Genomic DNA, 24,662 nt, shown 5'->3' with positions numbered 1-24,662 from the left:
TTAGATTCCACACATAAGTGATATCCTATGGTATTTGTCTTTTTCTTTCTGACTTACTTCACTTAGTAGGATTATCTCTAGGTCCATCCATGTAGCTGCAAATGGCATTATTTCATTCTTTTTTTATATTCCATTGTGTATATATGTGTGTGTGTATACATAAATATGATATTTATATATATATCACATATATATATGTCTCTCACATCTTCTTTATCCATTCTTCTATCTATGGACGTTTAGGTTGTTTCCGTGTCTTGGCTATTGTGAACAGTGCTGCTATGAACATAGGAGTGCATCTATCTTTTTGAATTATAGTTTTGTCCGGATATTTGCCCAGGAGTAGCATTGCTGGATCATATGGCCACTCTGTTTTTAGTTTTTTGAGGAACCTCCATACTGTTCTCCATAGTGGCTGCACCAATGTACTTTCACACCAACAGTGTAGGAAGGTTTCCTTTCTCCACACCCTCTCCAGCATTTGTTATCTGTAGACTTTTTTTTTTTTTTTTTGCGGTACGCGGGCCTCTCACTGTTGTGGCCTCTCTCGTTGCAGAGCACAGGCTCCTGACGCGCAGGCTCAGCGGCCGTGGCGCACGGGCCCAGCCGCTCCGCGGCATGTGGGATCTTCCCGGACCCGGGCACAAACCCGTGTCCCCTGCATCGGCAGGCGGACTCTCAACCACTGCGCCACCAGGGAAGCCCATCTGTAGCCTTCTTTAATGATGGCCATTCTGACTGGTGTGACGTGGTACCTCACTGTAGTTTTGATTTGCATTTCTCTAATAATTAGCCACGTTGAGCATCTTTTCATGTTCCTGTTGGCCATCTGTATGTCATCTTTGGAGAAATGTCTGTTTAGATCTTCTGCCCATTTTTTGATTGGGTTGTTTGTTTTTTTGTTATTGAGTTGTATGAGCTATTGGTATATTTTGGAAATTAAGCGCTTGTTGGTCACATCAATTGCAAATATTTTCTCCCAGTCTGTATGTTGTCTTTTCATTTTGCTTATGGTTTCCTTTGCTATGCAAAAGCTTGTAAGTTTGATTAGGTCCCATTTGTTTATTTTTGCTTTTATTTCTATTGCCTTGGTAGACTGACCTATGAAAACATTGGTACGATTTATGTCAGAATTTTTTGCCTGTGTTCTCTTCTAGGAGTTTTATGGTGTCATGTCTTATGTTTAAGTCTTTAAGCCATTTTGAGTTTATTTTTGTGTACGGTGTGAGGGTGTTGTAACTTCATTGATTTACATGCAGGTGCATATATGTTTTAAATTATATCTTCATGTTGAATTGACCCTTTTATCATTTTATGATGTCCTTTTTTGTCTTTTGTAACAATTTTTCTTAAGACTTATTTTGCCTGATATTAGTATAACTACTAATATAGTTATACTATATAAACAGTATAACTACTGTTATACTGTCCTGTGGACAGCATATAGATGGATCTTTTTTAAAAAAATATATTTATTTATTTTTGGCTGCGTTGGGTCTTTGTTGGTGCATGCGGGCTTTCTCTAGTTGCAGGGAGCAGGGGCTGTTCTTTGTTGCAGTGCGTGAGCTTCTCATTGCGGTGGCTTCTCTTGTTGCAGAGCACGGACTCTAGGCGCATGGGCTTCAATAACTGTGGCCTGTGGGCTCTAGAGTGCAGGCTCAGTAATTGTGGTGCACAGGCTTAGTTGCTCCGCGGCATGTGGAATCTTCCCGGACCAGGGCTCGAACCTGTGTCCCCTGCATTGGCAGGCGGATTCTTTAACCACTGTGCCACCAGGGAAGTCCCAGGATGGATCATTTTTTAAATTCATCCTGCCAATTTCTGCCTTTTCATTGGAGAAGTTGATTTATTTATGTTTAAAGTAATTACCAGTAAGAAGGACTTCTGCCATTTTGATGTTTGTTTTCTATGTCATGTTTTTTCTTCCTCAATTATTCTTATTACTGTCTTCCTTTATGACTGCTTTTTCTGTAGTGTACTGTTACAATTCCCTTCCTGTTTCTTTGTATATTTTTAGTTTTAGTAACTTTCTTAATGGTTACTCTGGTGACTACAATTAATCTTAATTTCTAACAATCTAGTTTGTATTAATACCAACTTAATTTCAATAGTATACAAAAACTTTTTTTCTATATAGCTTCGTCCTCTCAACTTTTTATTGTTGTCACAAGTTACATCTTTATACACTGCCCAGTGATGTAGATTTATAATTATTGTTTTATACAATTGTCTTTTAAATTAAATCTTATGAAAAAAGAGGAGTCACTAACTACAAATTCATTAATACTGACCTTTATACTCACCTATTTAGTTACCTTTACTGGTGTTCTTTATTTCTTCTTGTGGATTCAAGTTACTGCCCATTGTCCTTTCATTTCGGCCTGAAGGAGTCCCTTTAGCATTTCTTGTAGGGCACTGGCAACAAACTCTAAATTTGTTTTTATTGAGGTGAGATTTACATAACATAAAATTTACCATCTTATTTTATTTTTATTAAGGTATAATTGACATACAACATTAGTTCCATGTGTACAACATAATGATTTGATATTTATACATATTGTGAAATGATCACCACAGTAAGTCTAGTTAACATTTGTCACCATACCTTGTTACAGAATTTATTTTACTGTGATGAGAACTGTTAAAATCTACTCTCTTAGCAACTTTCAAATATGCAATACAGTCTATTAAGTCATCATGCTGTATATTACATCCCCATGACTTATTTTTTTTATAACTGGAAGTTTGTATCTTCTGACTCCCTTCACCCATTTTGCCCACCTCTCCCCCTTCCCTCATTTATTCTCTGTATCTATGAGCTTTGTTTTTTTAGATCCCACATATAAGTGATATCATATATACGGTATTTGTCTTCCTCTGTCTGCTTATTTTACCTAGCATAATGCCCTCAAGATCCATGCATGTTGTTGTAAACAGCAAGATTTCCTTCCTTTTTTCTTTGGCTGTGCCACATGGCTTGTGGGATCTTAGTTCCCCAACCAGGGACTGAACCCAGGCCCCCTGCCATGGAAGTGCCCAGTCATAACCACTGGACCACCAGGGAATTCCCAAGCTTTCCTTCTTTTTTATGGTTGAATAATATTCCATTATATATATATGTCATATTTACAGTGGCATGAATAGTATTTTATTGTATATATACACCACATTTTCTTTGTCCATTTATCTCTAGATGCACACTTAGGTTGTTTCCATATCTTGACTATTGTAAGTAATGCTGCAATGAACATAGACATGCATATATCTTTTCAAATTAGTATTTTTGTGTTCTTTGGGTAAATACCCAGAAGTGGAATAGCTGGATCATATAGTAGTCCTGTTCTTTTTCTGAAGCATTTCCATAATGTTTTCCATAGTGACTGCAGCACTTTACAATCCCACCAACAATTACAAGTGTTCCCTTTTCTCCACATCCTCTCCAACACTTGTTACTTCTTGTCTTTTTGAAAATAACCATTCTAACTGTGGTTTTGATTTTCATTTCTCTGATTAGTGATGTTGAGCATCTTTTTATGTACCTGTTGGCCATCTGTCTTTTTTAGGAAAGTGTCTATTCAGGTTTTCTGCCCATTTTTTAATTGTATTGTTTGTTTGTTTGCTATTGAATAGTATGAGTTCTTTACATATTTTGTATATTAACCCTTTATCAGATATATGATTTGCAAATATTTTATCCCATTCAGCAGGTTGCCTTTTCATTTTTGTTTTGTTTTGTTTTGCGGTACACTGGCCTCTCACTGTTGTGGCCTCTCCAGTTGTGGAGCACAGGCTGCGGACGCGCAGGCTCAGCGGCCATGGCTCACGGGTCCAGCCGCTCCGCAGCACGTGGGATCCTCCCGGACCGGGGCACGAACCCGTGTCCCCTGCATCGGCAGGCGGACTCTCAGCCACTGCGCCACCAGGGAAGCCCTGCCTTTTCATTTTGTTGATGGCTTCCTTTGCCGTGTAGAAGCTTTTTAGTTTGATGTGTCACACTTGTTTATTTTTGCTTTAGTTGCCTTTACTTTTGGTGTCAAATCCAAAAAATGATAACCAAGACCATGTCAAGGAGCTTACTTTCTGTTTTCTTCTAGGAGTTTTATGGTTTCACGTCTAAAATTTAAGTCTAATCCATTTAGAGTTAAATTTTGTATATGGTGTAAGATAGTGGTCCAGTTTCATTATTTTGCATGTTGCTGTCCAGTTTTCCCAACACCATTTATTGAAGAGACTATCCTTTCCCCATTGTGTATTCTTGGCTTGGTTCCTTTGTTGTAAATTAATTGACCATATATGTGTGGGTTTATTTCTGAGCTCTTTATTCTGTTCCATTGATTTTTGTGTCCGTAATACAGTTCGAAATCAAGGGCATGATGCCTTCAGCTTTATTCTTTTATCTCAAGATTGCTTTGGCTATTTGGGGTTTTTTTTGTTCCATACAAATTTTAGAATTCTTTGTTCTATTTCTGTGAAAAAATGCCATTGGAAGTTTTATAGGGATTGTGTTCAATATGTAGATTGCTTTGGGTAGTATGGACATTTTAACAGTATTGATTCTTCCAATCCATGAGCGTGGAATACCTTTCCATTTATTTGTATCTTCTTCAGTTTCTTTCATCAGTGTTTTCAGCGTACAGGTCTTTCACCTTTTTGGTTAAATTTATTCCTAAGTATTTTACTTTTTTTGATACAATCGTTAATGGGATTGTTTTCTTAATTTCTCTTTCATATAGCTCATTATTAGTGTATAGAATCACAACTGTATATTGATTTTGTATCCTGAAACTTTATTGAATTTATTTATTAGTTCTAACAGTTTTCTGGTGGAGTCTTTAGGATTTTCTATATATAATATCATGTCATCTGCAAATAGTGACAGTTCTACTTCTTTTCAGTTTGGTTGCAGAATATGCCATTTTTTTCTTTCTCTAGTTGTGGCACATGGGCTCCAGGATGCATGGACTCTGTAGTTTGCAGCATGCATGCTCCCTCATTGAGGCGCACGAGCTCGGTAGTTGTGGCGCGAGGGCTTAGTTGCCCTGTGGCATGTGGGATCTCAGTTTCCTGAGCAGGGATCATACCCGAGTCTCCTGTATTGGAAGGTGCATTCTTTACCACTGGACCACTGGGGAAGTCCCTGAATATGTCATTTTTAAGTGAACAATTCAGTGGTATTTAGTACCTTTAAAATGTTGTGTAGCCACTATCTCTGTCTAGTTCTGAAACATTTTCATCACCTCAAAATAAAACGCCATACCCATTAAGTAGTTACTTGCCATTTGCTCCCTTTGCTAGCCCCCACGAACCATCAGTCTGCTTTCTGCATTTATGGATTTATCTATTATGGACATTTCATACAAATGGAATCATAAAACATGTGGCTTTTTTTTTTGCTGCGCCTCGCAGCTTGTGGGATCTTAGTTCTCCAACCAGGGATTGAACCCGGGCCCTTGGCAGTGAGAATGTGGTGTCCTAACCACTGGACCACCAGGGAATTCCTAACATGTGGCCCTTTGTGTCTGATTTCTATCTCTTACCATCATGTTTTTGAAGTTCATCCACATTGTAGTATGTATCAGTACTTCATATCTTTTTAATGACTGAATAGTATTCCACTCTGTGTATATATCCCAATTTGTTTATCCAGCTGTTCATGGACATTGGGTTATTTCCATCTTTTGACTTTTAAATAGTGATGCTATTTGTGTACAAGTACTTGTGTGAGTGCCTGTTTTCAGTTCTTTTGGGTATATATATAGGAGTGGAATTGCTGAGTCATATGGTAATTCTTTGTTTTACTTTTTGAGAAACAACCAAACCATTTTTTATAGCAGCTGGACCATTTTAAATTACCACTAGCAGTGTTTGAGTGTTCTATTTCTTCATATCCTTGCCAATACTTATTTTACTTCCCCCCCACCCTGCTCTTTAAAATACAGCCATTGCTGTTGGTGTCTAGTGATATCTAATTGTGGTTTTGATTTCCATTTCCTAAAGGCTAATGATATTGAGGCTAATGATACATCTTTTCATGTACTTGTTTCATTTGTGTAACTATGCAGAAATGTCTATTTTTCAAATGGGTTTTTGTCTTTTGGTTGTAAACATTCTTTATATATTCTGGATACTATACTGTAAGTATATACATATACTTGACAGATATATGGTTTGCAAATATTTTCTCCCATTCTGTAAGCTGTTTTTTCACATTCTTGATAATGTCCTTTCTTGCATAAAAGCTTTTCATTTTGAGGAAATCCAATTTATCTTTTGTTGTTGTTGCTCATAATTCCTTCATTTTTGAAGGATAGTTTTGCTGGATATAGAATTCTTGGTTGACAGTATTTCTTTCAGCACTTTGAATATTTCATACCACCGCCTCCTGGTTTTTATGGTTTCTGATGAGAAATCAACTGTTATCTTTATTGAAGATCCCTTTGTATGGAACCTGTTGCTTTGCTGCTTTCAGGATTTTTTCTTTGTCTTAGACAGTTGGATAATGATGTGTCTAGGTGTGGCTCTCTTTAACTTTATCCTACTTGGTATTTGTTGATCAACTTGTATGTGTACGTCGATGTCTTTCTTCAAATTTGGGAAGTTTTTGGCTATTATTTCTTCAAATATTCTTCCTGTCCCTTTCTCTTTTTTCTCTTCTTCTGGAACTCCCATTATGCATAGATTGGTACACTTGCTGGTTTCTCACAAGTCTTTAGACTTTTCATTTTTCTTCATTCTTTTCTCTTTTTGTTCACCAGACTGGATAATCTCAGTTGATGTATCTTTTTTTTTTTTTTTTTTTTTTGCGGTACATGGGCCTCTCTCACTGTTGTGGCCTCTCCCGTTGCGGAGCACAGGCTCCGGACGCACAGGCTCAGTGGCCATGGCTCACGGGCCCAGCCGCTCCGCGGCATGTGGGATCTTCCCGGACCGGGGCATGAACCCACGTCCCCTGCATCGGCAGGCAGGCTCTCAACCACTGTGCCACCAGGGAAGCCCTCATTTGATGTATCTTAAAGTTTCCTGATTCTTTTTTCTTCCTACTCACATCTGCTGTTCAGTCCCTTTAGTGAATTTTTCATTTCAGTTATTGTACTTTCCAACTCCAGAATTTCTGTTCGGTTCTTTTTTTATAATATCTGTCTTTTTATTGATATTCTCTATTTTGTAAGACATCATTTTCATTGACTGGGCTTCTTCAGGGACGGTGTGTAGCCTTTTTTCATATGTATGGGCCATGCTTCCTTCTTTCTTTGCAGGCCTTATAATTTTTTGTTGATATATGGACATTTTGAATATTATAATGTGGTTACTCAGGACAGCACTCTCTTCCCCCCCCCCAGCATTTGTTGTTGCTCTTTGTTGTAGTAGTTATTGTTTATTGACTCTTTTGAACTGATTTTGTAAAGTCTGCAGTCTGTTGTGTATAGCCACTAAAGTCTCTGTTCCATTAGCTTAGTGGTCAGCTAGTGATTGGACAGAGATTTCCTTAAATGCCACAAAAAGAAACAAAAACAATAACGAAAAACTCTCAGCCTTTGCAGGTTGGCTCTGTGTGTGTGTTAGGGCATGCTTTCAACACTCAACCAGGTTGTTTACAACCTGTGTCTTTGCCTTCATTTCCTGCTTGCACAGAGCCTGAAGGTCAGCTGGAAGTGAGAGTTTAGGGCCTTCTTGGTTCTTTCTTGAGCATGTGCACAGCCCTGGGCAAGTGCATGGCTTTTCAGGTCAGTAAGAATATGTGGGTGGTGTTTTTCCTTTTCTTTTCTTTTTTTTTTCGTTTATTGTGGAAACTTTTAAAAACCCTTGTATTTTGTCATTCCTCAGCCTTTTCTCCCAAGCTTTTTAGTTAGTCTGTTGTTTGCCTCAACTGCTTTCCATTTTCCCATACAGAGGCAACTAATACATTTGCCTGTAAATGTTTTTGACCAACACTCTCAGGTAGCTTCCTTAGTAACAAGAGAGTTCCAAGTTAGGTGAGATAAAGTCAAGCCTTTTGAGCCAGTCCTTTCAGTGATCCACCAGACAGATCAAAACTAACAACCATGATTCTTTGCAAATGAGGTGCCTTCTGCTTCCTCCATTAATGGTACATGCACCAGAAATTTGGGCTATTATTGTCAAGGTACCCTTGACCAAGGGGTGGGTTGGGGGTGGGGGGGTATGTTAAAACACCCCTTTTTTCTTACTGAGACTCAGCTTTTTTTTCTTGTTAAGCATTCTCCTGGTTGCTGCAACTTTTAGTTAGTTTCCAGAGTCTGAGAAAATAGATGCTAACAGCTTTTGACAAGTTTTTTCATTGCTTTTATGTTGGGATGGACTTTTGGTGTTCCTTATTCTGCTTTTTTTGCTTACATCACCCTGTGTTTATATGATCCCATAGATTCTGATTCTGGATCAGGCTCAGATTCTGATCAAGAGAATGTTGCTTCTGGCAGTAATGCCTCTGGAAGTGAAAGTGATCAAGATGAAAGAGATGACTCAGGAAAACCAAGTAATAAGGAACTGTTTGGAGATGACAGTGAGGATGAGGGAGCTTCTCATCACAGTGGGAGTGATAATCACTCTGAAGGATCAGACAATAGATCAGAAGCTTCTGAGCGTTCTGACCATGAAGACAATGATCCCTCAGATGTAGATCAGCATAGTGGATCAGAAGCCCACAATGACGATGACGATGAAGGTCATAGATCAGATGGAGGGAGCCATCACTCAGAAGCGGAAGGTTCTGAAAAAGCACATTCAGATGATGAAAAATGGTGCAGAGAAGATAAAAGTGACCAGTCAGATGATGAAAAGATACAAAATTCTGATGATGAGGAGAGGGCACAAGGATCTGATGAAGATAAACTGCAGAATTCTGATGATGATGAGAAAATGCAGAACACAGATGATGAGGAGAGGCCTCAGCTTTCAGATGATGAGAGACAACAACTGTCTGAGGAGGAGAAGGCTAATTCTGATGATGAACGGCCAGCAGCTTCTGATAATGATGACGAGAAACAGAATTCTGATGATGAAGAGCGGCCACAGATGTCTGATGAGGAGAAAATGCAAAATTCTGATGACGAAAGGCCACAGGCCTCGGATGAAGAACACAGGCATTCAGATGATGAAGAGGAACAAGACCATAAGTCAGGTAATACATTTATGAGAACCATAATGGTTTAGTAGAAGCATTCAGGTACAGCAGGGGCTCATTTATTCTTTTCACGTTCCTACTTTTAGTACCCTGTTTTTTCTCTTCTGTCCCTCCATTTAGCCTTTTTTAACTCTATACATTTTGCCTTTAAACATTTTCCTAATCCATGTATTATTTCTCTCTATTCCCCTTCCATTTAATATATGATAGATCAGGAAGAAAAAAATTTAAAGAGGAAAGTCTTAGAGAAAGATGTATAGTGCTAAAGTAGCTAGATATCAAATAGTTAGTTCCATTTTTGTGGGTAACTAAGAGCACGCCTCAGGTGAGAAGAGATTTGCCTGGGCGAAAAAACCCAATACCATTGAACCTCCCCCATAGGGTAACTATAATGAGGTGTGAACACCAGGTTCCAGCTCACTTTATTTGAGATCCAAAATTTCATCCTCCAGAGGTAATCAGGCTCCAAGGAGTTTGCTCAAACTAATCAAATTCACAGGAAACTATAAAAATTGAATTGCAAAATTGTTTGTTTCAAGAGCATCAATTATTTCTCTCTTATCATTGTATCCTTTCCTTTGGGGGAAAATCTACATTGGATGCCAAATTATAACAATCAGGAGGTGACCTGGGGAGCATAATATCCAGAAAGTGAAAACACGGCTGGATGATCTCAATGAGCTATGATAGCTTGACATATGTGTCCTCATCCTGGGGAGATGTGCTTGGATCAGAACATTCATTCCCTAAAGACAGCAGGAAACACAGAGCTGAACTTTGGCTTTTGGACCCTGTTTTATAATAGTCATTTACACTGTTCTCCTGAAGTTAACACGTTCTCATGTAGAATATTAAAACAATTAGCCATCTTCTTTTTTTGTATTATATAAAAGTCACTTTGATTAGGTTGGAAGTCTTCCTGAAGTAATTAATATCTGGATTGCTTCATTTTTATAAATGATTGATTATAATTACATATTGATCCTGTCTTCTTAAGAGCTGCAGTATGGAGAGAGGGGGTCTTTTCCCCTGTAATACATACCTCAGGATAGCATTCAACACCACATTTTAGCATTATTTAGGAGAGGAGATCAGAAAATTTCCAGAGATGGATATAGGTCTATATAGACTATAGGACTGCAGTAAGTACTCAGTAACTAGTTCTGGGTAGAGTTATTTGTACTGTTACCAAAATCATTAAGGCTCATGCACTACTTCCCAAATACTAGCAGGCTAATATAAAACTAGGGTCATATTAGGAATCTTGTAGCTGGTCATTCTGCTTAATTCTTAACTAGTTCTACAATGGTTCTTTTTTTTTTTTTTTAACATCTTTATTGGAGTAGAATTGCTTTACAAAGATGTGTTAGTTTCTGCTTTATAACAAAGTGAATCAGCTATACATATACATATATCCCCATATCTCTTCCTTCTTGTGTCTCCCTCCCTCCCACCCTCTCTATCCCACCCCTCTAGGTGGTCACAAAGCACCTAGCTGATCTCCCTGTGCTATGCGGCTGCTTCCCACTAGCTATTGGGTTTACATTTGGTAGTGTATATATATTCATGCCACTCTCTCACTTTGTCCCAGCTTACCCTTCCCCCTCCCCGTGTCCTCAAGCCCATTCTCTAGTAGGTCTGCATCTTTATTCCCATCCTGCCCCTAGGTTCTTCATGACCATTTTTTTTTTTTTTTTAGATTCCATATATATGTGTTAGCATACGGTATTTGTTTTTCTCTTTCTGACTTATTTCACTCTGTATGACAGAATCTAGGTCCATCCACCTCACTACAAATAACTCAATTTCGTTTCTTTTTATGGCTGAGTAATATTCCATTGTATATATGTGTCACATCTTCTTTATTATAGTGGTTCATGTTTGAAGTTTACAATTAGGTAAATAATTGTACCATCCAGATATATTTGTCTCTTCCATTGCAATATTTTTACCTCTTTTTTTTTCTTCTGTAATGAGTGGTATATAAATTTAATTATAAGTTTCAGTACTGCTTTTTGCATTCTCCCAAGTTTTTCTGCTTACAGAAACCAATGTTCCTTTTATTAATTTTATTTTAAAATTTACTGTAGTAAGTTGATTTTTGTGTGTGTATGTACAGTTCTGTTAGTGTCAATGCATGTATAGATTTGTGTAACCACCACCACAGTCAAGATACAGAATAGTTCTGTCACCCTAGAAAACTCCCTCATTCTGTACCTTCTGTAGTTATATACTTCCCCACCTGTGACCCTTGACAACTACTGCTCTGTTCTGTCACTGTAGTTTTGTCTTTTTGAGAATGTCATCATATAAATGGAATCATACAGTATGTAACCTTTTCTCTTTCACTTAGTGTAATGCATTTGAGACTTACCCGAATCGTTGCATGTATCAGTAGTTCATTCTTACTTATTACTGAGTAGTTTTCCATTGTATGGGTGTACCACAGTTTGTTTATCCCTAATGTTGCTTTTATTTATTTATTTATTTTCCTAATGTTGCTTTTAAAACACAAAATTCTAAGTAATGATATGACTGTGATTATGCAGATCTTCTGATTCTCCTCTTACAGAATCTGCGAGAGGCAGTGATAGTGAAGATGAAGTTTTACGAATGAAACGCAAGAATGCAATTGCATCTGATTCAGAAGCGGATAGTGACACTGAGGTACCAAAAGGTACTCAAATTACTTCTTTTATATATCTGTATTTCCATCCCTCTCTCTGCATTTAGCTGTAGTGCATTCCCAACCCTGGGCACTGGCCCCAGACTGCAAGACGCACAGAAGAGAGTGTGGGTACATTTAGTGTACACAGGCAAGTTGTACAGATATTAGAAACTGCTTGCACTTAATTAGTTGAAGAACCTGCTTCATTTATAGTCAGAGCGAATCTGCTGTTATGGGCTGAGGCTTTGGTTGAGGTGGAGATGGCAATGTCCATTCTTTGGTTTGAATAATGACAGTTGCAGCGCAGCTTGTTAGCTTGTTCTTTTTCTTTTTTTTTTTTTTTTTTTTTTTAGTAAATTTATTTATTTTTGGCTGTGTTGGGTCTTCGTTGCTGCATGCAGGCTTTCTCTGGTTGTGGTGAGCAGGGGCTACTCTTCGTTGCGGTGCGTGGGCTTTTCATTGTGGTGGCTCCTCTTGTTGCAGAGCACAGGCTCGAGGCACGCGGGCTTCAGTAGTTGTGGCATGCGGGCTCAGTAGTTGTGGCTCACAGGCTCTAGAGCGCAGGTTCAGTAGTTGTGGCACACGGGCTTAGTTGCTCTGCGGTATGTGTGATCTTCCCGGACCAGGGCTCGAACCCGTGTCCCCTGCATTGGCAGGCGCATTCTTAAGCACTGCGCCACCAGGGAAGCCTGTTAGCTTGTTCTTAAGTTCTTAATAGGTTAATATCAGATGAAGAACCATATTCTTCAAGCTATGGTTTATTTATTTAAATTAATTAATTAATTTATTTTTGGCTGCATTGGGTCTTTCTTGCTGTGGGCAGGCTTTCTCTAGTTGCGGCGAGCGGGGGCTACTCTTCATTGCGGTGCGTGGGCTTTTCATTGCAGTGGCTTCTCTTGTTGCAGAGCTCGGGCTCTAGGTGCACGGGCTTCAGTAGTTGTGGCTCTCAGGCTCTAGAGCATAGGCTCAGTAGTTGTGGCGCATGGGCTTAGTTGCTCTGTGGCATGTGGGATCTTCCCGGACCAGGGATTGAACCTGTGTCCCCTGCACTGGCAGGCGGATTCTTAACCACTGCGCCACCAGGGAAGTCCCCAAGCTCTGGTTTAGATGAAGAGTTTATAAAACCCCAGTGTTAGGTAATGTGGGTTTGTTGTAAGGTTAAAAGATCTACCTGTTCATCTCTTCATGTGACTACATTTCAAATGGCTAATTACTATACAGTAAAGATAAGATGTTAGTATAAAAGTTACAGCAAACATAAGTTTGATATGCACAACCATTTTGTGCTGAATGGTAATTAGGCATTAATGTTAAATAGTTTATATAAATTGTCACAAGTAACAGTATAACTAAAGGAAACATTTAGAGAGTCAACTAGAGAGAAAAGGAGAGAGCTGGACAGAACAAGCTCTGGGGTTTACTTAAAGATCTTTAGATCTATGTACATGGACTTCGGAATCAGATGATCCAAGTTAGAATCTTTGTGGTTCTTTGCACTTTCTAACTATATGATTTTGGTCAAATTAATTACTTACTACCCTTAAATTTTCTGATCTGTAAGAAGGAGGTGATGCTAACCACGTAACAGCATTGTTGTGAGAATTAGATATATTAATTATTTTATCTGTTTACAGTTATTTATTGAGAATCTGCTTTGTACTAGTACTATTCTGTGCGCTCAGAATGTAGCAATAATCAAAACAGATAAAGACTGCTCCCTTGTAGAACCCATATTCTGGTGGGGTCAGTGTAAGGTAGGGAGAATAATAGCACAATAAGTAAATGAAATGTTAGATGGTGATAAGACCTAAGAAGAAAATAATCAAGTGGGGACGTGTGAGTGTTGCTGGATGGAGTTGTAGTTTTGGTGATTTTATCATATAGATAAACTTTTCAATACTTGTGACCTTCCTCCTTCCTCCTCTTTTTTAAAAAAAAAAAAATTTTTTTTTTAGAGCAGTTTAAGGTTTGCAGCAAAACTGAGGGCAAGAGATTGCTCATATATGCCCTTCCCCCACTCATGCATAGCTTGCCCCACTATCAACGTCCTCCACCAGAATGGTACATATGTTACAATTGATGAACCTACAATGACATATTGTAATCACCCAAAACCCATAGTTTACATTACGGTTCACTTCTTGGTATTGTACATTCTATGGGTTTGGAAAAATGTATGACATGGATCCACCATCTTCATGTCATACAGAATAGTTTCACTGTCCTAAAATTCTCCGTGCTCTGCCTGTTCATCCCTCCCTCCTGCCTAACCTCTGGCAACCAATGATCTTTTTACTGTCTCCATAGTTTTGCCTTTTCCAGAATGTCATAGTTGGAATCATATAGTAAGTAGCCTTTTTAGATTGGCTTCTTTCACTTAGTAATATGTATTTAAGTGTCCTCCATGTCGTTCATGGTTTTACAGCTCATTTATTTTTAGCACTGAGTAATGTAGGCATACCTTGTAATATAGCACTTCAGTTTATTGTGCGTCTCAGATACTGTGTCCTTTGCAAATTGAAGGTTTGTGATAACTGTGCATTGAGCAAGTCTGTTGACGCCATTTTTCTAACAGCTTTTGCTTATGTCATATCTCTGTGTCACATTTTGATAATTCTTGTGATATTTCAAACCCTCCACCAGCAAAAAGATTATGATCACTGAAGGCTCAGATGATGGTTAGCATTTTTTAGCAATAAAATATTTCATAATTTTTAAATAATTTTAAAATTTAAAGTGTTTTAAAATTAAGATGTGTGCATTTTTTTAGACGTAATGCATTTGCACACCTAATAGACTACTGCATAGTGTAAATACAACTTTTATATGCCTTGGGAAATCAAAAATTTCATGTGACTTACTTTATTGCAATATTCACTTTATTGTGGTGGTCTGGAACCAAACCCAAGATGTCTCCGAGGTGTTCCTGTATTCCATTGTCTGGAAGTACCAGTTTATCCATTCACCTACTGAAGAACATCTTGGTTGCTTCTGAGTTTTGGCAGTTATGAGTAAAGCTGCTATAAACATTCGTGTGCAAGTTTTCGTGTGGATGTAAATTTGCAGATCCTTTGGGCAGATACCAAGGAGCACAATTTCTGGGGCATGTGGTAAGAGTATGTTTAGTTTGGTAAGAAACTGCCAGACTGTCCTCCAAAGTGGGTGTACCATTTTGCATCCCCACCATCAGTGAATGAGAGTTCCTGTTGCTCCACATTTTTGTCAGCATTTGGTGTTGTCAGGGTTCTGAATTTTGGCCATTCTAATAGGTTGCCTCTTCTTTTTTTTTTTTTTTGTTGCCTCTTCTTTTTCAGTGATCGGTCCTTCACCTTGTCTCAGTAACTCACTCCCATGGTTTTATCCTAGATCATGTCATTACCAATAATCATAACTCTTTTATAACCCCAATTTCAAGCAGTCTTCTTTTTGACTGCCCTCCTATCTTCCTGTCACCTCCTCTACTACCCCACCTTGATTTATTGATTTATTACAGATGGTTGTTGATGTTGTTGTTTTGCCTATACCTGGGTGAAGTTCTGCTTGAGAGGAGGGGGACCTGGGTAGACATGGACCTGTAATTTTAAAACTTGAGGGACTCTATAGAGAATAGGCCTGTGTAGAGTGCTTAAGCCCCAAATTTGAGTATCTAGATTGTAGGAGGATATTTTTGGGCTCCTGGGGAATAGAGGAAAGTGGAAGAACAAGGATGCTGTGAGTGAAGGGAGAAAGGAGTGCCTCCTGTGCAGCTTTGCCCTTCACTGGATTTGCCCCCTTCCCTCTCCACAGACATTCTTGTCAGATCTTTGAGAGCCAGGCTCAGGGTTGTGTTTGAGTGGTTTCTGGGTGCTTGGTCTAGAAACCTTGGGAATATGTTGAAGTGATAGCTTTGAAGAATCATTGTTATAGATATTAATACTAAGCATTTTTTTCTCCTATATGGAAGATAATAGTGGAACCATGGATCTCTTTGGAGGTGCAGATGATATATCTTCAGGGAGTGATGGGGAAGATAAACCACCCACTCCAGGACAGCCTGTTGTAAGTATAATTACCAGTGAGAATTGGAGGAGGGTATTAAATCTGTCTTCTATGCTGGGAAGAGGAAGTTGATAAATGAATTGCAGTATGAAAATACAACAGACAGATGACATTCTCAGTTAATTAGGGAGCACTTGGTCATAAGGAGGATTAGAAATAACTGCCATGGCATATCCATCCACGGAATACTACTGAGCAACGAAAAGGATTTAACTATTGATATACGTTAGCAACTTGGATGAAGTTCCAGGGAATTACGCTGAGTGAGAAAAAGCCAGTCCCAAAAGGTTACATACTGTATGAATTCACTTATATAACATTCTTGAAATGACAGAATTGTAGAAATGGAGAAGAGATTAATGGAGATTAAGGAGGGATGAGGGCAAGAGGGAAGTGGATGTGGCTGTAAAAGGGCAGCATGAATCTTTGTGGTGATGGAAATGTCCTGTGTCTGCCTGTATCAGGGTCAGTCTCCTGGTTGTGATATTGCACTATAGTTTTGCAAGATGTTATCACTGGGAAAAAATGGATAAGAAAAAGAAAGAAAGAAAGAAAGAAAAAGAACTGCCCAGCATGAGGTTAGCGCCGTACCTTAAGAGACTACTAGACTGCAAGGACCTGTGAATTGAGAACCATTGGTTTAAATGTTTTTTGTGTTTTGTTGATAATCTTCTCTGATTTTAATTGATAGAGTGACTTCATATTGAAGTGCTGATTAATTTCACACTTCTATCAGTGAATATGTGGAAGGTAGATTTATCACAAAAGAGATATTTTCTTATATTGATGCCTTCAAACAGATCTTGTTTTGCATGAGGTTTTTGGGGAGTTGGTTGGTAGGGATGGATGTTAACCCTAAAGTCATGTCTCATTATACTTCTTATCTGCCTAAGCAATTAAAGTGTGGAAGTTGAGCTAGACCACCTCTAAGGTCCCATCAAGATCTAAAATTCTGTGACTCTTTCACTAGGATGAAAATGGATTGCCTCAGGATCAACAGGAGGAGGAGCCAATTCCTGAGACCAGAATAGAAGTAGAAATACCCAAAGTAAACACTGATTTAGGAAATGATTTGTATTTTGTTAAGCTGCCCAACTTTCTCAGTGTAGAGCCCAGGTAAGGGGATCAGTTAATAGTGTTTTTTAATGTTGGATAGAGATATGTAGAATGTTGATATTTTTCTTATTTTGTATGAGTTGACTAATCACAAAATGGAAAACTGGTTATGTAGCTCTGAAAAAATAAATCAAGTATATACTGTGATAGAAAAAGTATGGACTATTGGTAAAGGAGACTTTTAATGCTTGTAATTGTTTTTAGCAGTCTGGTATTTCTTATGAATTAACAGACACCACAAGTCTTTGGTTGTTTCTGACTAATGGATCCCTGAAAAAGCTGGAACTGAGAGTGGTGAAGTTTGCTAGAGAAACTGCCAATGTCTACTGTAGAAGTCATTGTGGATCTAGAAAAACTAATGGTTTTGGACGGTTAAACAGTGTTGATGGGTATTATTCACTAAGTAACATGCAAGCTCTTGTGTAATTTAAAATTTTTTCCCTAAGCAAAATGATGTGGAAAGCTAGAGTATGTGTGGTCTACTCTTCGGAAGACATATAAGAATAAAGAATAGTTTGAATATTTAGCCTTGCTTGCACTTTATTTCAAGCAATATGTATTAACACCAAATTTCAAGAAGGTACAGTAATTTGAATGCTTCCTTATAGTTGACCATTATGATTTTTAATTATTGTGATTTTTTAGAGTTGCATTATATAACAGTAATGATATTTCTTACAGAATGTGATTAATAGTTTATTTTAAAAACAATTTGTAGACCTTTTGATCCTCAATATTATGAAGATGAATTTGAAGATGAGGAAATGCTGGATGAAGAAGGTAGAACCAGGTTAAAATTAAAGGTACTATTCTGTGCTTTTTTTTTCTTTTATAAAGTAAAACCTGGGAATATTAACTTGGGACTTGAGCTTTTGAAAATGATTTTTTATGTTTCTTGTTTTATCAACAAACAAATTATCTACCTTTTCAGAATATCTTTAGAAAGAAAATACGTAGCTTTTTCTCTGTATAAGGTGTCACTTTTCTGTTACTTTTCTCAGTGTTAAACTTTTTTGATGCTTTAAAAAAGTTATTAGCTACTTTCTTCAGAATAAGTTGTACTGGGGTTTGGTGTTTAGAGCAGCTATCGCCATACGTACTGTGGGTTAAGTTCTAACAAATTCCTGCAAGGGGAATTTCTTTAGGCTCTTTGATCTATGGATAAACAAATCAGATACAAAAGGAGAATTTATCTCTAGTACCTAACACTTTACCATATGGCTGTCTTTGTATTCTTCCGATTGTTCTTGTTCACTATTAGAAGAGATTTTTATTGTACTAAATTCCTAATGCTTCTCTTTGATACCTTGTACTATCTGGTTACCTCTATCCAAGGACGGCCTCTAATCTTCCTTTAATCAAGGAGGATGTAAGTTTAAGCAGATGCTTTAGAGCTGAGTTGTAGCAAAGAACAAGGAGCAGTTGGGACTTCCCTGGTGGGGCAGTGATTAAGAATCTGCCTGAGAATGCAGGGGAAATGAGTTCGATCCCTGGTCTGGGAGGATCCCACATGACGTGGAGCAACTAAGCCTGTGCGCCACAACTACTGAGCCTGCGCTTTAGAGCCCTTGAGCCACAACTACTGAGCCCACGTGCCACAACTACTGAAGCCCACACACCTAGAGCCCATGCTCTGCACCAAGAGAAGCCACCGCAATGAGAAGCCCACGCACTGCAATGAAGAGTAGCCCCAGCTTGCCGCACTAGAGAAAGCCCGTGTGCAGCAACGGAGACCCAATGCAGCCAAACATAGATAAATAAATTAATTAATTAAAAAACAAAAAACAGGAACCAGTTGAACTCATGATACTGAAATTGGAGCTATGCATTTAAAATTCTTAAATCTGAAGGATTTCCTGTAAATACTTTTTTTTTTTTTCCTGGTGGATGTTGTACATGGTGTTAAAATATTAAGAAGTGGCAGTCTGGCATTCTTTGAATTCAGGGCTGAAATTTTAGAGTAATTCCGTATCTTCAAGTGTGATAGATCCACAAGCACCTAAAGAACCTTGATATATGATGGTTTCCCTAAAAGCCATGGGCTTCCAAAGCTTTTCAGTGAAATGTCATTACTCCTCCCTCTTAATGGAAATGCAAATCAAATGAAAAAATGGAGATAAACAGGCGCCATTAACTTGGTCAAGGTCAGACAATTAATAAGAATAGTACTTAGACTGTTTTTGAGGTTTTGCTGTTCTTCCCCTTGCTTCCCCTCCCCAAACCCCACCCTGGTCTCCATTAGGTTATCTCTTAATATCTTTCCTCAGAACATGTGTATCTGTTGATTTAGGCTGAGCACTGTGAATTTTTCAAGCCTGTTTTAGTACCTCTGGCATTATTCTGTTGCCTTTCTTTCTCACCATTTATATAAATTAATGTGATCGTGCCTTATTTGTGTACTTTTTATTGATTTTTGCATTTTCCCCTCACGTTGTCATGATACATCAGCAAGTGTCAATGTATCTGTATTTTAAGACCATGTAAATCAGACTGTAGTGTAGGCATCAGAGTTTAGAAATAAGTAGTTTACTCTAAAACCTTGGTGCTTAGAGTACAAAATGTCAGTGTATAACAGACTTTTTTATTTTATTTTAAAAAATTTTATTTATTTTTTATACAGCAGGTTCTTATTAGTTATCTATTTTATACATATTAGTGTATATATGTCGTCAATCCCAATCTCCCAATTCATCCTCCCCTTCCACCCCGCCCCTATGCTTTCCCCCCTTGGTGTCCATATGTTTGTTCTCTACATCATTGTCTTTATTTACGCCTTGGAAACTGGTTCATCTGTACCATTTTTCTAGATTCCACATATATGTGTTAATACAATATATTTGTTTTTCTCTTTCTGACTTACTTCACTCTGTATGACAGTCTCTAGATTCATCCATGTCTCTACAAATGACCCATTTATGGCTGAGTAATATTCCATTGTATATATGTACCATTCGTCTTCTTTATCCATTCATCTGTTGATGGACATTTAGGTTCCTTCCATGACCTGGCTATTGTAAATAGTGCTGTAATGAACACTGGGGTGCATGTGTCTTTTTGAATTATGCTTTTCTCTTTTCCCAGTAGTGGGATTGCTGGGTCATATGGTAATTCTACTTTTAGTTTTTTAAGGAACTTCCATACTGTTCTCCATAGTGGCTGTATCAATTTACATTCCCACCAACAGTGCAAGAGAGTTCCCTTTTCTCCACACCCTGTCCAGCATTTGTTGTTTGTAGATTTTCTGATGATGCCCATTCTAACCAGTGTGAGGTGATACCTCACTGTAGTTTTGATTTGCATTTGTCTAATAATCTGTGATGTTGAGCAGCTTTTCATGTGCCTCTTGGCCATCTGTATGTCTTCTTTAGAGAAAGGTCTATTTAGGTCTTCTGCCCATTTTTTTGATTAGGTTGTTTGTTTTTTTAATATTGAGCTGTTTATATATTTTGGAGATTAATCCTTTGTCTGTTGATTCGTTTGCAAATATCTTCTCCCATTCTGAGCGTTGTCTTTTCATCTTGTTTATAGTTTCCTTTGCTGTGCAAAAGCTTTTAAGTTTCATTAGGTCCCATTTGTTTATTTTTGTTTTTATTTCCATTTCTCTAGGAGGTGGGTCAAAAAGGATCTTGCTGTGATTTATGTCATAGAATGATCTGCCTATGTTTTCCTCTAAGAGTTTTATAGTATCTGATCTTACATTTAGATCTCGAATCCATTTTGAGTTTATTTTTGTGTGTGGTGTTAGGGAGTGTTCTAATTTCATTCTTTTACATGTAGCTGTCCAGTTTCACCAGCACCACTTATTGAAGAGACTGTCTTTTCTCCATTGTATATCCTTGCCTCCTTTATCATAGATTAGTTGACCATAGGTGTGTGGATTTATCTCTGGGCTTTCTAACCTGTTCCATTGATCTATATTTCTGTTTTTGAGCCAGTACCATTTTGTCTTGATTACTGTAGCTTTGTAGTATAGTGTGAAGTCAGGGAGTCTGATTCCTCCAGCTCCGTTTTCTTCCCCTCAAGATTGCTTTGGCTATTCAGGGTGTTTTGTGTCTCCATACAAATTTTAATGTTTTTTGTTCTAGTTCTGTAAAAAATGCCATTGGTAATTTGATAGGGATTGCATTGAATCTGTAGATAGCTTTGGGTAGTATAGTCCTTTTCACAGTATTGATTCTTCCAATCCAAGAACATGGTATATCTTCTTCATCTGTTTGGGTCATCTTTGATTTCTTTCATCAGTGTCTTATAGTTTTCTGAGTACAGGTCTTTTACCTCCTTAGGTAGGTTCATTCCTAGGTATTTTATTCTTTTTGTTGCAGTGGTGAATGGAATTGTTTCCTTAATTTCTCTTTCAGATCTTTCATTGTTAATGTATAGGAATGCAAGAGATTTCTGTGCATTAATTTTGTATCCTGCAACTTTACCAAATTCATTGATTAGCTCTAGTAGTTTTCTGGTGGCATCTTTAGGATTCTCTGTGTATAGTATCATGTCATCTGCAAACAGTGACAGTTTTACTTCTTTTCCAATTTGTATTCCTTTTATTTCTTTTTCTTCTCTCATTGCCATGGCTACCAAAACTGTGTTGAATAATAGTGACAAGAGTGGACATCCTTGTCTCGTTCCTGATCTTAGAGAAAATGCTTTCAGTTTTTCACCATTGAGAATGATGTTTGCTGTGGGTTTGTCATACATGGCCTTTATTATGTTGTGGTAGGTTCCCTACGTGCCCACTTTCTGAACAGTTTTTAGCATAAATGGGTGTTTAATTTTGTCAAAAGCTTTTTCTGCATCTATTGAGATGATCATATGGTTTTTCTTCTTCAGTTTGTGAATATGGTATATCACATTGGTTGATTTGCATATATTGAAGAATCCTTCCATCCCTGGGATAAATCCCACTTGATCATGGTGTATGATCCTTTTAATGTGTTGTTGGATTCTGTTTACTAGTATTTTGTTGAGGATTTTTGCATCTATATTCATCAGTGATATTGGTCTGTAATTTTCTTTTTTTGTAGTATCTTTGCTTTTGGTATCAGGGTTGGTGGCCTTGTAGAATGAGTTTGGGAGTGTTCCTTCCTCTGCAATTTTTTGGAAGAGTTTGAAAAGGATGGGTGTTAGCCCCTCTCTAAATGTTTGATAGAATTCACCTGTGAAGCCATCTGGTCCTGGACTTTGGTTTGTTGGAAGATTTTTAATCACAGTTTCAATTTCTGTGCTTGTGATTGGTCTGTTCATATTTTCTATTTCTTCCTGGTTCAGTCTTGGAAGGTTATACCTTTCTAAGAATTTGTCCTTTTCTTCCAGGTTGTCCATTTTATTGGCATATAGTTGCTTGTAGTAATCTCTCATGATCCTTTGTACTTCTGCAGTGTCAGTTGTTACTTCTCCTTTTTCATTTGTAATTCTATAGATGTGAGTCTTTTCCCTTTTTTCTTTTTCTTTTCTTTTTTTTTTTTTTTTTTTTTGCAGTACGTGGGCCTCTCACTGTTGTGGCCTCTCCCGTTGCGGAGCACAGGCTCTGGACGCGCAGGCTCAGCGGCCATGGCTCACGGGCCCAGCCATGCCGCAGCATGTGGGATCCTCCCGGACCGGGGCACAAACCCGTGTCCCCTGCATCGGCAGGCGGACTCCCAACCACTGCGCCACCAGGGAAGCCTTTCCCTTTTTTCTTGATGAGTCTGGCTAATGGTTTATCAATTTTGTTTATCTTTTCAGAGAACCAGCTTTTAGTTTTATTAATCTTTGCTATCGTTTCCTTCATTTCTTTTTCATTTATTTCTGATGTGATCTTTATGATTTCTTTCCTTCTGCTAACTTTGGGTTTTGTTTATTCTTTCTCTAGTTCCTTTAGGTGTAAAGTTAGATTGTTTATTTGAGAGTTTTCTTGTTTCTTGAGGTAGGATTGAATTGCTATAAACTTTCCTCTTGGAACTGTTTTTGCTGAATCCCATAGATTTTGGATTGTTGTGTTTTTGTTGTCATTTGTGTCTAGGTATTTTTTGATTTCCTCTTTGATTTCTTCAGTGATCTTTTGGTTATTTAGTAACGTATTGTTTAGCCTCCATGTGTTTGTGTTTTTTATGTTTTTTTCCCCTGTAACTGATTTCTAACCTCATAGCGTTGTGGTCGGAAAAGATGCTTTATATGATTTCAGTTTTCTTAAATTTACCGAGGCTTGATTTGTGACCCAAGATGTGATCTCTCCTGTAGAATGTTCCACATACACTTGAGAAGAAAGTGTAATCTGTTGTTTTTAGATGGAATGTCCTATAAATATCAATTAAATCTATCTGGTCTGTTGTGTCATTTACAGCTTGTGTTTCCTTATCAATTTTCTGTTTGGATGATCTGCCCATTGATGTAAGTGAGGTGTTAAAGTCCCCCCTATTATTGTGTTACTGTCAATTTCCTCTTTTATAGCTGTTAGCAGTTGCCTTATGTATTGAGATGCTCGTATGTTGGGTGCATATATATTTATAATTGTTATATCTTCTTCTTGGATTGATCCCTTGATCATTATGTAGTGTCCTTCCTTTTCTCTTCCTTCCTTTTCTGGTAACATTCTTTATTTTAAAGTCTATTTTATCTGATATGAGTATTGCTCCTCCAGCTTTCTTTTGATTTCCATTTGCATGGAATATCTTTTTCCATCCCCTTACTGTCAGTCTGTATATGTCCCTGGGTCTGAAGTGAGTCTCTTGTAGACAGCATATATATGGGTCTTGTGTTTGTATCCATTCAGCAAGCCTGTGTCTTTTGGTTGGAGCATTTAATCCATTCACAATTAAGGTAATTATCGATATGTATGTTCCTTTTACCATTTTCTTAATTGTTTTGGGTTAGTTTTTTTAGGTCCTTTTCTTCTCTTGTTTTTCCCTCTTAGAGATGTTCCTTTAGCATTTGTTGTAAAGCTGGTTTGATGGTGCTGAATTCTCTTAGCTTTTGCTTGTCTGTAATGCTTTTGATTTCTCTGTTGAATCTGAACGAGATCCTTGCCGGGTAGAGTAATCTTGGTTGTAGGTTCTTCCCTTTCATCACTTTAAATATATCGTGCCAGTTCCTCCTGGCTTGCAGAGTTTCGGCTGAGAAATCAGCTGTTAACCTTATGGGGGTTCCCTTGTATGTTATTTGTCGCTTTAACTTTGTTGCTTTTAATAATTTTTCTTTGTCTTTAATTTTTGCCAATTTGATTACTATGCGTCTCGGTGTGTTTCTCCTTGGGTTTATCCTGCCTGGGACTCTCTGTGCTTCCTGGACTTGGATGGCTATTTCCTTTCCCATGTTAGGGAAATTTTCAACTATAATCTCTTCAAATATTTTCTCAGGGACCCCTTCTCCTTCTCTCTCTTCTCCTTTCTCTCTCTTCTCCTTCTGGGACCCCTATAATGTGAATGTTGGTGGGTTTAATGTTGTCCCAGAGATCTCTTAGGCAGTCTTCATTTCTTTTCATTCTTCTTTCTTTATTATGTTCCATGGCAGTGAATTCCACCATCCTGTCTTCCAGGTCACTTATCCATTCTTCTGCCTCAGTTATTCTGCTACTGATTCCTTCTAGTGTATTTTTCATTTCAGTTATTGTATTGTTCATCTCTGTTTATTTGTTCTTTAATTCTTCTAGGTCTTCGTTAAACATTTCTTGCATCTTCTCGATCTTTGTTCCTTCATCTGGTACATAGCCCTCTGCCTTTT

The 24,662-nt window shown here is 37.9% G+C and overlaps 1 protein-coding gene across 3 annotated transcripts in view; it reads left to right on the top strand.

The window, feature by feature from the left end:
- LEO1 (LEO1 homolog, Paf1/RNA polymerase II complex component) overlaps positions 1-24,662 on the top strand; it is a 49,210-nt gene that overhangs the window by 4,762 nt on the left and 19,786 nt on the right. For all 3 annotated transcript variants that reach the window (XM_082649044.1, XM_082649043.1, XM_082649045.1), the window contains exons 2-6: positions 8,384-9,139; positions 11,715-11,819; positions 15,754-15,848; positions 16,819-16,964; positions 17,683-17,767. In XM_082649044.1, coding sequence (XP_082505170.1) covers positions 8,384-9,139; positions 11,715-11,819; positions 15,754-15,848; positions 16,819-16,964; positions 17,683-17,767 — 1,187 coding nt within the window. The remainder of the gene's footprint in view (positions 1-8,383; positions 9,140-11,714; positions 11,820-15,753; positions 15,849-16,818; positions 16,965-17,682; positions 17,768-24,662) is intronic.

This window comes from Grampus griseus, assembly GCF_964374135.1.
Source record: "Grampus griseus genome assembly, chromosome: 2".
Classification (NCBI taxonomy): Eukaryota; Metazoa; Chordata; class Mammalia; order Artiodactyla; family Delphinidae; genus Grampus; species Grampus griseus.
This window is presented reverse-complemented; position numbering and strand designations above follow the sequence as displayed.